The sequence below is a fragment of the Aotus nancymaae genome, unplaced genomic scaffold (genome assembly GCF_030222135.1).
Source record: "Aotus nancymaae isolate 86718 unplaced genomic scaffold, 86718_ANA_hifiasm-v0.15.2.pri h1tg000010l, whole genome shotgun sequence".
NCBI classification, from domain to species: domain Eukaryota; kingdom Metazoa; phylum Chordata; class Mammalia; order Primates; family Aotidae; genus Aotus; species Aotus nancymaae.
Genome location: NW_026988421.1, coordinates 61,937,430 through 61,950,103, shown reverse-complemented (window position 1 = coordinate 61,950,103; position 12,674 = coordinate 61,937,430). Strand labels below are relative to the sequence as shown.

Here is a 12,674-nt window from a genome sequence, read left to right as displayed (position 1 = left end):
GCAGGGCGGGCTCTCCACATTTCGGGCGCCCCGGTCGGGACGAGGACCCGGAAGAGGGGCGCGCGGATCGGGGGCCGGGCGCACGCAGCATCCGGCGTGGGGAGGTCGGTGCGCGCGGTTGTGGAGCTGCGAGGAGCGGGATACTCGGCTCAGGCCCCTTCATCTCCGTGATCCGTAGAAAACGCAACGGGGAAATTTGCTCCCGGCCGAGGACAGGAGCCCTCGTTTGGCCCCTAAATCCCAGCTAAGTTTTCCTAAGGAAGATGGGCTTAGGCAGGAAAGGGCCAACCGGAGAAGAGGGAACATGGGGCAGGTGTAACCTGGATCCTGCTAGGACCCTCCAAGGGTCCGCTGGGTAGAAGCTGCCGGTCCAGACAGAAGCAAGTGTGAGAGGACTGGGAGAAATCTCATTCTCTAAGAGGAAAGGGACTGGAGTTACACCAGTGCCCACAGGCTCGTGGCGGGGGTGGGGTGGGGGGGGTGCACTAGGAGGTCTACTTCTCCCCTCCCGAAGCCCTGGGTGCTGCAGGGACAAGGACCAGCGGTGGGTAAACTAACTCTGATGGGACGCGTGCAGTCGACCTGGAACGGAATCAGTGGGCGATATTGGGGCTCTCCTTCCAACACCACCTGATCAACACACCCTGCCTTTCTCTACAATGAGAGTCTTTTTGACCCTGGAATTTAAGGTGAGGGTGGGGAGGGGTAAGGTCTCTTGGGAGCTGATGCTTCTGTAGGACAGGCGTAGGCAGAGGGTCAGACATAGTTTGGGATGGGACTTCCAGGTTTCGGGACTCTGCGCTTGTGTTCAAAAGCCAGTATCCGGTTCCAGTATGCGTGCATCCGCTTGCCAGAGAGCCCCGGGACCTCAGATCCCACCTCCCTCACCCTAGCACCTAGAGAGGAGTTCTCCAAGGAGTCCAATGTGTCGCCAAGTAGGGCACTGGGCCCCAGCCAGGGTGGGGTCTTGCTCAGGACTACCCAGCCCAGAAGTGATGGGCTGGGCAGGCGGATGGACTCCAGGGCCAGCCTGGCTTTTGTCTGGTGATTAAGTGAAGCCAGCATCCAGGTGCAGGTGGTGGGCAGACCGTGGGGACCACTAAGTAACAGATGAGATGAGATGGACAAGTTGCTTGGCCTAGGTTTTCTGTGCAGGAGTGAATATGACATCCAAATGAACCTGTCTGCCCCAGAGCTGCCCTCTCCTAGGAATAAAAGGAGGCTGCCTCCCTTCAGGCTTTGAGTCCCTTTTCAGAAATTCGTCTTTTAGGGGTTATATTCTTCAAGTAGTCCCTGAGGGGCTGGCCAGGGAGTATCCTAGGGAGGGAGGCCTCCCAACCCTCTCCATCCTGCTCTGTCCCCCAGGTGGAGGGAACGTCCATGGCTCTGTGAGTCGTGTCTTAGTGGCCTTCTCATCTGGGACGGCCACTCTGGGAACGTGGCTTCCCAGAGGCTAATGTTGAAACCTACCCTCTGCGTGAACCATGATGACTCAAAAAGCATCGTGTTTTCTTTGTAATCTCTGTGAAGCAATACTGGAGCAATTGTGGGATGACATTCTTGCTTTGATCAGAGCCCACATGGTTCCCGCTGCGTGTCTTCTGAGGCACGACCTCTCAACAGCTTTGGCATACATGTGACTTCCTGGTTTTTCAGTAGAGTCCTATGGGCTGCTTATTGTGGAAGGAGAATACCCGGGATCAGGGTGGATGCTCCTGGCAGAGAAAACAGGATTGACTGAGCAAATTTTTGTGTAAATCATATTTTGTGTGTGTGTGCACGTGCGTGTGTGTTGTGGGAGCGAGCAAAGGTAAAGTTACTGAGGAGTTGCTGGACAATCAACAACTTAGTTTGTTCTGTTCTCTTAGGCCTTCTTTTAGGCTAACATTCCTGAACCTAGACAGACGTAGTTAAGATTCTCTGTGATTCCCACTGGGGGTTTGGCATTCAGTTCAAAATCAGAGGGTGGATTTGGCAGTTCCTCAAAAAGTTAAACTTTGAGTTACCATATGACCCAGCAATTCCAAACCTAGTTATATACTAAAGAGGGTTAAAGACCAGATCACACAAAAAACCTGTACATTATTCATATAGTCAAAAGGTAGAAACAACCCAAGTTCTTAATTACAGCCTATGAGATCAATAATGGACTGTTATTCAGCCATAAAAAGAAATGAAGCACTGATACATGCTACAACTCAGATGAACCTGAAAACATTATGATCAGTGAAAAAAGCCACATAGTGTATAATTCCATTTACATGAATTGTCTTGAATAGATAAATCTATAGAGACAGAAAGAACAGGGTTAGGGTTGCTGGGGTGCAGGGTTTATTTTGTGGGTAATGGAAGTGTTCTGGAATTAGATAGTTGTGATGGTTGCACAACCTGGTGAGTACCCTAAAACCCACTGAACTTAATCTCTTTTTTTTTAATTTTAGATTTTAAAAAAATTTTTCTTTTGAGACAGAGTCTTGCTCTGGCACCCAGGCTGGAGTGCAGTGGCACGATCATGGCTCATTGTAACCTCTACCTCCTAGGCTCAAGCAATCCTCCCACCTCAGCCTCCTGAGTAGCAAGGACCACAGGCATGAGCCACCATGCCTGGCTAATTTTTTGTATTTTTTGTAGAGATGGGTTTTACCATGTTGCCCAGGTTGGTCTTGAACTCTAGAGCTCAAGCAATCTGCTTGCCTTGGCCTCCCAAGATGTTGGGATTACAGGTCTGAGCCAGCCTGCATCTCATTTTTTTTTTTTAAAGATGGGGTCTCGCCTAGGCTGAAGTGCAGTGGTGTAATCATAGCTCACTGTGAACTTACATCTTAAGTGGTAAATTGTATATGTGAATTCTATTTTGATTTAAAAAATTAGGTGGTAAGCTGACTGTCCTGTTTTAAAAGACTTATTATTTCTGCAAAAATGATATACCTTGTTTGAAACAATTCAAACAATACAAAAGCTTAAGGAAGAAAATAAAAACATCATCTGTGATCGCTATTAGCATTCTGGTTCAGAGAACAGATTTGATGTGTTGAGAATTGAACTTCGGCAAGTTGTTGAACTTTTTTCCAAAATAAGGAGAAAAAACTCGCATGTTAAATGAGAAGATATGGATAAAAGTACAACAAATGCTAACTGCTGTAATCATTACATGTATATGTGTGTACATACTGAGGTGCATGTGTCTTATTGCCCGTAAATGGGATTAGGTTTTACATGCGGTTCTGTGGCCTGACTTTTTGGGACCAGGCAAACTAATCTCCAGTATAAAATGTATCTAATAAATGGCTGCTGTGTATTCACTGCTACTGTGCACCAGGCACCATGCTGAAAACCCTTTACATAAATGATCTCATTGAATCTTCTCCACAACTCAAAATCACAGTGTGTCACACCTGTAATTCCAGTGCTTTGGGAGGCTAAGGCAGGAGGATCCTTTGAGGGGCTAGGAGTTCAAGATCAGCCTGGGCAACATAGTGGGACCCTCATCTCTACAAAAAAATTAAAAAAAAAAAAATTAGCCAGCCTGGGAGTTCAAGGTTATAATGAGTTATGATCGTGCCACTGCACTCTGGCCTGGGCGATAGAGTAAGACCCTGTCCCTAAGAAAATTAAAAATCAGTAAATAAATATTGCCTGACTTTTTCTTGTCTTGTCTTTTTTCTTTCTTTCTTTTTGTTTTTTCTTTTCTTTTCTTTCTTCCTTTCTTTTTCTTTCTTTCCTTTCTCTCTCTCTCTCTCTCTGTCTCTCTCTTTCTCTCTCTTCTTTCCTTTTTGACAGGGTCTCACATTGTTGCCCAGGCTGGAGGGCAACGGTGTGATCATAGCTCACTGCAGCCTCAAACTCCTGGGTTCAAGCAGTCCTCCTGCCTTGGTTTCCCAAAGTGCTAGGATTATAGGCAGGAGCCACCACACCCGGCCCTTGACTGACTTTTTCACAGACAGACTTTTTGTATAAACACAACATTCACAGGCTGGGCACAGTGGCTCACACCTGTAATCCCAGCACTTTGGGAGGCCAAAGCAGGCCGATCACTTGAGGTCAGGAGTTCGAGAGCAGTCTGACCAACATGGTGACAGCATCCTGTCTCTACTAAAAATACAAAAAAAAAAAATTAGCTGGGCCTGGTGGCACATGCCTGTAGTTTCAGCTGCTTGGGAGGCTGAGGCAGGAGAATGGCTTGAAGTCAGGAGGCAGACATTGCAGTGAGCCGAGATTGAGCCACTGCATTCCAGCCTGGGCGACAGAGCGAGACTCCATCTCAAAAAACAAAACAAAACAAACCAGAACATCACTCACCCTTTAATACCGACTGGCTCCATAGTATTGCACTGTAGGGGTTTATAACAGTTTATCCTATAGTCTTTCATTGGTGCATTGATTGATGGAGTGTCACACAGATGGAGGTTTGCACAGCACCACTGCTATCTTAGAACATATAACTGGACATCCACTAATTCTATACGTGCATTTCCATCACCCACAGTGTGTGTGGCTGGAAATGCAGCTCCACCTTAAGCCCTTGGTTTAGGTATCTGCCCAAGTAGGTCATGGCCAAGCAGAGGGGAGTTCACTGTCCTCTGGGGCCAGGCAAGAACCGACACTGGCAGAGCCAAGGAGAGCTGGTGTGTCCAACAGTATTGGGCAAGTAGCTGCCAAAGAGGAAGGGTGAAGTGTGCTGGAGAGTCACTGGCCTCCCTCTTCCACAAGTAAGGGTGGCAGGGGTCAGTAGAGGAGAGAGAAGAGAGCAGATTGCAGGAGAGGCCTCAGGCAGCATGGAGAGGAAAAGCGCCTCCCCTCCCTGGCCCTGCTCTGGCCTGGGTGTGCCCTTAGGCCCCAGGCCCTTTGCAGGGAACGCCAGATAAGCAATTTGCCTTCATTGGGTGAGGCACGAATTTGCCCTTTCCGGGAAGCAGGTTGATTATCCTAGGGGGCTCAAGGGCTTGGCCCCTCTGGCCAACTCATTGGCCCTGAGGTCCACTCTGAGGTCACTAGACTTTCTTACCCAGGAAGAGTAAGAGACCCCATGAAGGGCCCTGGGGAGGCTTATATGCCCACCTGGTTGTTAAAGCTGCCCTGGCATGGCAGGCTGTCTATCTGTGCCAGCCCTGTAACCTGCCCTCCAAGCCTCTCCACCTTCTGCCACAAGTGCCCTGAACTCCACCTGCCCCCTCCTTCCTGCCACTGGGCCTCTGGCCCAAGTTGTTACCTCTGCTAGGAAGGCCCCTGATCTCAGATCTTTTTCAGGGCTCTAGGCTGTTCTCTTTGAGTGTCGCTGGGTGGTCCAGTGTTACCTGACACACAGGGGACTCCCCTATCCCTATCCCCAGCAAGCCGTGTAGCCCCTCTTGGGGGCCATGCCCAGCTAGCTTGGAAGTGGGGCTTTCTGAGTGTTTTCTTGACCTCATCCATGGCTGACAGCCCCAAGGGCAGGACCCGGCACGGAGAGGTCCACGCTGCCGGGCCTGGCGAAACATGCCACCCACGGGCCTGCCTTATCACTGCCTACCTTCTCAGGCCCTGCTCAGCACCTGGTGTTCACTGCTACCTCTTGCTGGGCCTGGGCCCTCCTGGGTCCTGGTCCCCAGGAGACCTTCCCTTCTGGCCCAGTTGACAGATTCAGTGTAAGGTAGGCTCACGGGATTGGCTCTGGGCAACCCTTCTGAGGGCTTAAGAGGAACCAAAGTGACCCTGCCTGTTGGGGGGTTTGTCCTGGGTCCTATCACTGCCAGGGCTCAGCTTTCTCATCTGTAAAATGGGTGGAATGTCCAAGCCTCAATGCTTTGGGGACAATTTGACCCATGAGAAATGACTTCAAATCCCCTCCAGTCTGTTGTGTCAGTACCCTCCCTCCGCTATACCTTCCTCCCCCAGGGAAGAAGTTAGGCAGCGGGCATTTGAACACCAATGGGAATAGTGCCCAGAGTTCTAACCAAAAGCTGCCCCCATAAATGTGGGATGATTTGGGGACTGTCTTGGGGAACCACCACCATGTCTTGGAAACCAGTGTGTACGAGGACATCTCAGGATATTATAGCTGGTCGGGCCGTATAGTACCCTCCCATTATAGGGGGAAAATTGCATCCCAGAGAGGGAAGGGGTTGTGCCCCAGGCCTGCACAGATGATCAGAGCAGTGCAGTGGCCTTCCAGTGGCCTCGGGTCCCAGATGAGCTGGAACACACTTCCTTATGAGGCTGTTCAGTGGCTTGATGTCTATCCTTCAAGGTTGACCTCAGAGTACTTGAGTACTTCCTCCTTTGTTGACACCCCCTCCCATCCCCCTTCCTGAAACCCACAGCAGCTGTTGAGCCTGTCTGGCTGCTGTTTAGTGTGAGTTTTGTTTCTTTTCTCAGCATCTGCCCGTAGCAGCCTGGCTTATTTCTGCCTCTCTTTAGGGCTCAGCACAGACCAGGAGGAGGGTTGATTGCCTGTCACCTCTCAGGGTCTCAGCTGCAGTCAAGAGTGCCCCTCAATGGGCTGGGTGTCTCCTCTGACGCCAGCAGCCCTCTGCATGCCTGAGGCCCACACTGCAAGCATCCTTCTTTGGGGTTCTGCTGGGCTGGAGACAAGACTCCTGATATAGCCTCAGGAGGGCAGACTCCAGGATGCACCAGGTGACCCTGTTTACCAGCCTTCCAGGCTGGCTTGGGGAGCCCAGGCAACTGCTGCTGTAGGGGCCAAGGCTGTTGAGTTGGATAAAAGGCATACAAATTTATTCAATGTGTATATACAGGAGACTTCAGAAGGAAGACCCAACCCCCTAAAGAGGTACAGAAGCTTATATACCATCTTCAGGTCATACAAAGAATTGGGGGCTGGGTATGGTGGCTCATGCCTATCCCAGCACTTTGGGAGGTTGAGGTGGGAGGATCACTTGAGCCCAGGAGTTCGAGACCAGACTGGGCAACATGGGGAGACCAGCTGCTGCAGGGCGGCGAGGTGAGTGAGGGCCAGCCTGGCTGCCAGCTGGCTTAAGGGCTCTCTGCAGGGCCTGGGCAAGATCCTCCACGTCAAGAGAGAGCTAGGCTGGTGCAGTGGCTCACACCTGTAATCCTAGCACTTTGGGAGGCCAAGGCGGGCAGATCACCTGAGATCAGGAGTTTGAGACCCCATCTCTACCAATATTTATTATTTTTATTATTTTATTTTTTTGAGATAGAGTCTAACTCTGTGGCCCAGGCTGGAGTGCAGTGGCACAGTCATGGCTCACTGCAGCCTTGACCTCCCGGGCTCAAGTTTATCTTCTCACCTCAGCCTCCCAGTTAACTGCGACTACAGGTGCACATCACCACACCTGGCTAATAGTTGTTGTTGTTGTAGACACAGAGTCTCTCTCTGTTACCCAGGCTGGTCTGGAACTCCTGGGCTCAAAAGATCCTCCTGCCTCAGCCTCCCAAAGTGCTGGGATTACAGGAGTGAACTGCTGCACCCAGCCCCATCTGTACAAGCAACTTAAAAATTAGCCAGGCATTGTAGCACATGCCAGTGGCCCCTGCTTGCTACTCCTTTATCACAGCCTTAGTTCACACCACATTTGTCTTAGTCTGTTTTCTGCTGCTACAGCAGAATACCACAAACTAGGTCATTATAGTGAATAGAAATGTCTTGGCTTATAGTTCTGGAGGCTGAGAAGTCCAAGATCAAGGGCCCAGTGTCTGGTGAGGGCCTTCATCCTGAGTCATCCCATGGTGGAAGGCAAAAGAGAGTGAGAGAGCAAGAGCTTGAACTTGCAGCCTCAGAGGCCTTTTTATAATTGGCATTAATCCATTCATGAGGGTGGAGACCTCATGACCCGATCACCTCTGATTAGGCTGCACCTCTCAACACTGATGCTTTTTGGGAGACATACTCAAATCCTAGCCACAGAATTTTGCAGGATTCTTGTCGTAACCTGCTAATTGGCCTCCTTAGACCTGGAGCGCCAGTTGGTGACCTATGAGCTGGGCCGAATCTGGTTGTAGTGTTTGCTTAGTGCAGTGCTTGAAGACTGTTTTTTTGTTGTTTCTTTAGTTTAGATGTGACCTATGCTTGCCAGTTCCCACCAGGTGTGCCCACTGTTTCTTGTTATTGTGCCTCTGCCCAGCTTCCCACATCGCTGACATTGCCCACCTGGTTCTTTGACTTTGCAAGCTCTGTTCTTATAAGGGCAGGGACCAGATCTGCCTGTCTGATCAGAGGATCCACAACACAGAGCATGTCAAAAAGGAGGAGTTCAGTTCATACATGTTGTTGAGTGAACATTACTCCCCTCTTCAAAAGTCTTTTTTTCCCTCCTGTCCCACTGCAACCTCTCCCAAAAGTCTTTGATGAAATATATCGAGTAAAAAACAAATGTGCAGAACAATTGTTTAATAGGTACAAAAACGAATCATGATTATAGGTGCATAAACTATTTCTGGAAGGAGTCATCCAAACTTGGTAACAGTGGGTGCCTCTGGAGAAGGGAACTGGGTGTTTGGGGGATGGGCTGGACGTGGGACACCCCTTTGTTCCTTCTGAATTTAATTCAGATTTTATAAAATTGGAGTTGCATTAATCAAAGATTTACCTCATCTAAAAGGGTCAATTCATGGTATTTGGGGCCTCTCTCACCGTGGGCCCTCCAGCCCTCCCAGCCGCCCTGACTCTGCTGTGCTCACCTCTTCCTTCCCACCAGTGCCTGATTCGAGATGGGGTCCCAGGTCTCGGTGGAATCGGGAGCTCTGCACGTGGTGATTGTGGGTGGGGGCTTCGGCGGGATCGCAGCGGCCAGCCAGCTGCAGGCGTTGCACATCCCCTTCACGCTGGTGGACATGAAGGACTCCTTCCACCACAATGTGGCCGCCCTCCGAGCCTCAGTGGAGAGAGGTAACGTGCTCTGGCTGGGCTGTCTCTGTGAAGGTGGTCTCGTCTCCGCTCTGGGGCATGATTTTAGGGCTAGGGGTGGTTCTCTCCACTTGGGGCAAAATGCCTCCATTCCACTATTAGACAAGTTCTGGAGAATCTCAAGGTCTTTGGTCTTAAGTATCCACCATAATGAGACCCTAGAAGTAGAAGCTTGACTTAATCGGAGGGTCTGAGGCCCAGATTGGTGCTTTAGGAGGCAGGGGTACCCCAGGCATACCTGCCAGCCCAACTCTTTGGCCAAGGACACCCCTGTTGGTATGCAGCTCATGAAAGGTTCTGAGTCACTCTGGCTTCCTGTGGGCAGCCTAGCTCTGCCCTATGACCTCTTCTGTGTCCCTTCCCCAGGATTCGCCAAAAAGACATTCATTTCTTACTCGGTGACTTTTAAGGACAACTTCCGGCAGGGCCATGTGGTGGGGATAGACCTGAAGAACCAGACGGTGCTGCTGCAGGGTGGCGAGGTGAGTGAGGGTCGGCCTGGCTGCCAGCTGGCCCAAGGGCCCTCTGCAGGGCCTGGGCAGGATCCTCCAGGGTCAAGAGAGAGCTAGGCTGGCGTGGTGGCTCACACCTGTAATCCCAGCACTTTGGGAGGCCAAGGCGGGCAGATCACCTGAGATCAGGAGATTGAGACCAGCCTGGCCCACATGGCAAAACCCTGTCTCTACTGAAAATACAAAAATTAGCCAGGCACAGTGGTGGGTGCATGTAATCTCAGCTACCCAGGAGGCTGAGGCAGGAGAATTGCTTGAATTCAGGAGGCGGAGGTTGCAGTAAGCTGAAATCACACCACTTCACTCCAACCTGGGCGACAGAGTGAGGCTCAATCTCAAAAAAAAAAAAAAAGAGAGAGAGAGAGAATGCTGTCTGTGAGCCCTAAGCCCTGGTTGGTGCTGGGCAGATAGTGGGTTCCTCATAAACAAAGGCTTGACCACAGCAACCACAAGAATGTGATGACAGATATTTCTTGTGTAATTCCTTCATGCCAGGCCCTATTTGTAGCCTTTACATAAATCTCATGAGTGTTGACTGTGCCTCTATGGGGAAGGTGGTATAACTTCATTTTACAGAGAGGCTAAAGGGTTAAATGGCTTGCTTAAGATCCCATAGCTGGTAAGTGATTGAACCGGGATTTGAACCCACGCAATTTTAGCCCAGTGCCCATGCTCTAAATGCCAGTGTCCCAGATGAGTCCCAGGCCTGGCCAGCCCTCAGCTCTGTCTAGAACAAAAAGTTAGGCACACATGTGGTCTCACGTGGATCGGGGCGTCACGGGGCAGAGGTTTCCCTTCACTCATCTGTGTGTTCCCCCACCTCACATGTGCAGCGTGGAGCCTGGCACACACCTGCCATGACTTGCGCTCCATCAACAAGCTGCCACCAGCTCAGGATGAGTGTCGTGTCCAGCTCAGGCCCTCTTGGTGTTTGAGGCTAAGGGGGCATTGACAAAAGGAGACACAATTCCTTTCCTCGATGAGTATGTGATTTAGTGTGGCCCAGTCCTTGAATTAATGGGGCCAGATGGTTCCCCTGGTTGGAAAGATTACTGAGTGTCTCCTAGTCCTGCAGTTTCTGGCCATGTGTTTTGGAGCCCTGGAAGGTTCCATGAGGGAATCTTGGGGGTCCAGGGGGAAGTGGGGGCTGAGTGAAGTCCAGGCCCTACAGCCCCTCCCATTGGAGCAGCTCTGTTTTGTCAACTTTATATATTTAGGCTCCAAACAAGATTTCATTTTCTTTGTTTAAAATATTTTTTATTATTTATTAAAAAAAAGTTTTTTTTGAGACGGAGTCTGTCTCCCAGGCTGGAGTACAATGGCACGATCTTGACTCACTGCAACCTCTGCCTCCCGGGTTCAAGTGATTCTCCTGCTTCAGCCTCCCGAGTAGTTGGGACTATAGTAACCCGCCACCAAGCCTGGCTAATTTTTTTTATTTTTAGTAGAGACTGGGTTTCACCATGTTGGTAGTGGGGTGTCTTGAACTCCTGACCTCAGCTGATCTGCCCGCCTTGGCTTCCCAAAGTGCTGGGATTGCAGGTATGAGCCACCACACCTGGCCTAACAATTTTTTTATTTTTAATTTTTAAGATGGGGTCTTGCTAATGTTGCTCAGGCTGGAAGGCAGTGGCTGTTCACAGGTGTGATCCTGCTACTGATCAGTCTTTCTTTCCCTTCTCTTTCTGGCGGAGTCAGAGGAGGGTTCTTTTAAAACACCTGGGAGGTTCTGAGCTAACTCCAGCGGGCCACCAGAGCCATCCAGCATGGCAGTGGGAGGGGCAGCCTGAAGGCAGGAGGCAGGGCCACAGGATCAGACACTGCCTGCTGGAGTTAGCTCAGAACCTCCCAGGTATTTTAAAAGAACCCTCCTCCTGCCTCCGCCAGAAAGAGAAGGGAAAGAAAGACTGATCAGTAGCAGGATCACACCTGTGAACAGCCACTGCCTTCCAGCCTGAGCAACATTACCAAGGTTCTCCAGGCAGGAAGTAAACTCTGCTTCCTGAGGTCTTTCCCCAGGTTCTCGTGCCATCCCTTGAGCTAACCAGTGTGGTGGTTTTGCCCCCTCCCACGGGGGCTGCCTCGGATTCCTAGAGGGGCCTTTTCACCTGGTTTGCCCGGCTGGCAGGCCCGAGTAGGATGCAGAGGCCTAGGCCTGCCCTGCCCTACCCTCATCTTGTTTTTTTGGTGGTTGTTTTTTTTTGGTCTCTCTCAGGCCCTGCCCTTCTCGCATCTTATCCTGGCCACGGGCAGCACTGGGCCCTTCCCGGGCAAGTTTAATGAAGTTTCCAGCCAGCAGGCCGCTATCCAGGCCTATGAGGACATGGTGAGGCAGGTGAGCTGTGCGCTGAAGGCATGGGGCAGTGCAGGCAGATGGGAGGACAGCCGTGGGGATGCCTAGGCCCGCAGCCGGGAGGCCACGAGGGTGTTCAGAGCTGCTGGCTATAGCCATAGAGATGGAGAGTCACTAGGAAGAGACTGGCCTGGGAAGAAACCTTGAACTTGCTGCTGGAGCCACGATGTGAGCACCCCAGACCTGCTTATGCTGCCCTTGGTATGTTTCTGACTTGCCTCTCCCGGGGCTTTTCACGGGTCCCCTCCATTCCGGTTTGCACGAGGCTCGTGTTTTGTAGAGTAGGCTTAGATCCACGATCTCAGTCAGTTTCCACAGCGATCCTGCAAGGTAGGTGGGAGGAAGCGCATTTGAACCCAAAACGTGGAAAGGGTTCTCTGCCCTCCTTTGGCTCAGGAAACCACACCGCAGGCTGAACCAGCAGACAGGGATAAATGCTCAGGTGTGGTTCATATGGCCCTCTGTTTCACGTGTCCTCTTCTCCAGGTCCAGCGCTCACGATTCATCGTGGTGGTGGGAGGAGGCTCAGCTGGAGTGGAGATGGCAGCAGAGATTAAAACGGAATATCCTGAGAAAGAGGTGGGGGAGGCTGCCTTGCCTTGGAACTCTAAGTGGTTGGCTTTTTTCTGCATTATCTTAGGAACATCAGGAATTTGCTCAGGGCAGGGAAGGCTGGATCTCTACTCACCTAAACTGGGAGTGTGTATTTCTGTCTTGTGTCAAGGTGCGATTCTACAGGGGATTTTTTCTTCAGAGCCGGGATACTGCAGCACCTGACCTTACGGAGCTGCTCAGAATGTGTCCTCTCTCAAGGGGAGGTCCTGCCCTCTGCTCAACCCAGAGGATCAAGCCCAGGGGTGATACCTTGCAAAAGCCGAACTTCTGTGTCGCCTTAAGAATTCAGGCCTTTGTGATATAAATGTATATTTGATTACCTCTTCTT

At 50.9% G+C, this 12,674-nt stretch overlaps 1 protein-coding gene across 5 annotated transcripts in view; it reads left to right on the top strand.

The window, feature by feature from the left end:
* The window catches only part of AIFM2 (apoptosis inducing factor mitochondria associated 2), a 29,921-nt gene that overhangs the window by 75 nt on the left and 17,172 nt on the right, over nucleotides 1-12,674 (top strand). For 3 of the 5 annotated variants that reach the window (XM_064374237.1, XM_064374234.1, XM_064374236.1), the window contains exons 1-4: nucleotides 5,586-8,848; nucleotides 9,233-9,348; nucleotides 11,594-11,713; nucleotides 12,218-12,310. In XM_064374237.1, coding sequence (XP_064230307.1) covers nucleotides 8,671-8,848; nucleotides 9,233-9,348; nucleotides 11,594-11,713; nucleotides 12,218-12,310 — 507 coding nt within the window. In that variant the 5' untranslated portion in view covers nucleotides 5,586-8,670. Of the gene's footprint in view, nucleotides 1-143; nucleotides 690-5,585; nucleotides 8,849-9,232; nucleotides 9,349-11,593; nucleotides 11,714-12,217; nucleotides 12,311-12,674 lie in introns of those variants that run through there. The other 2 variants (XM_012460327.3, XM_012460325.2) reach the window with 2 other exon arrangements.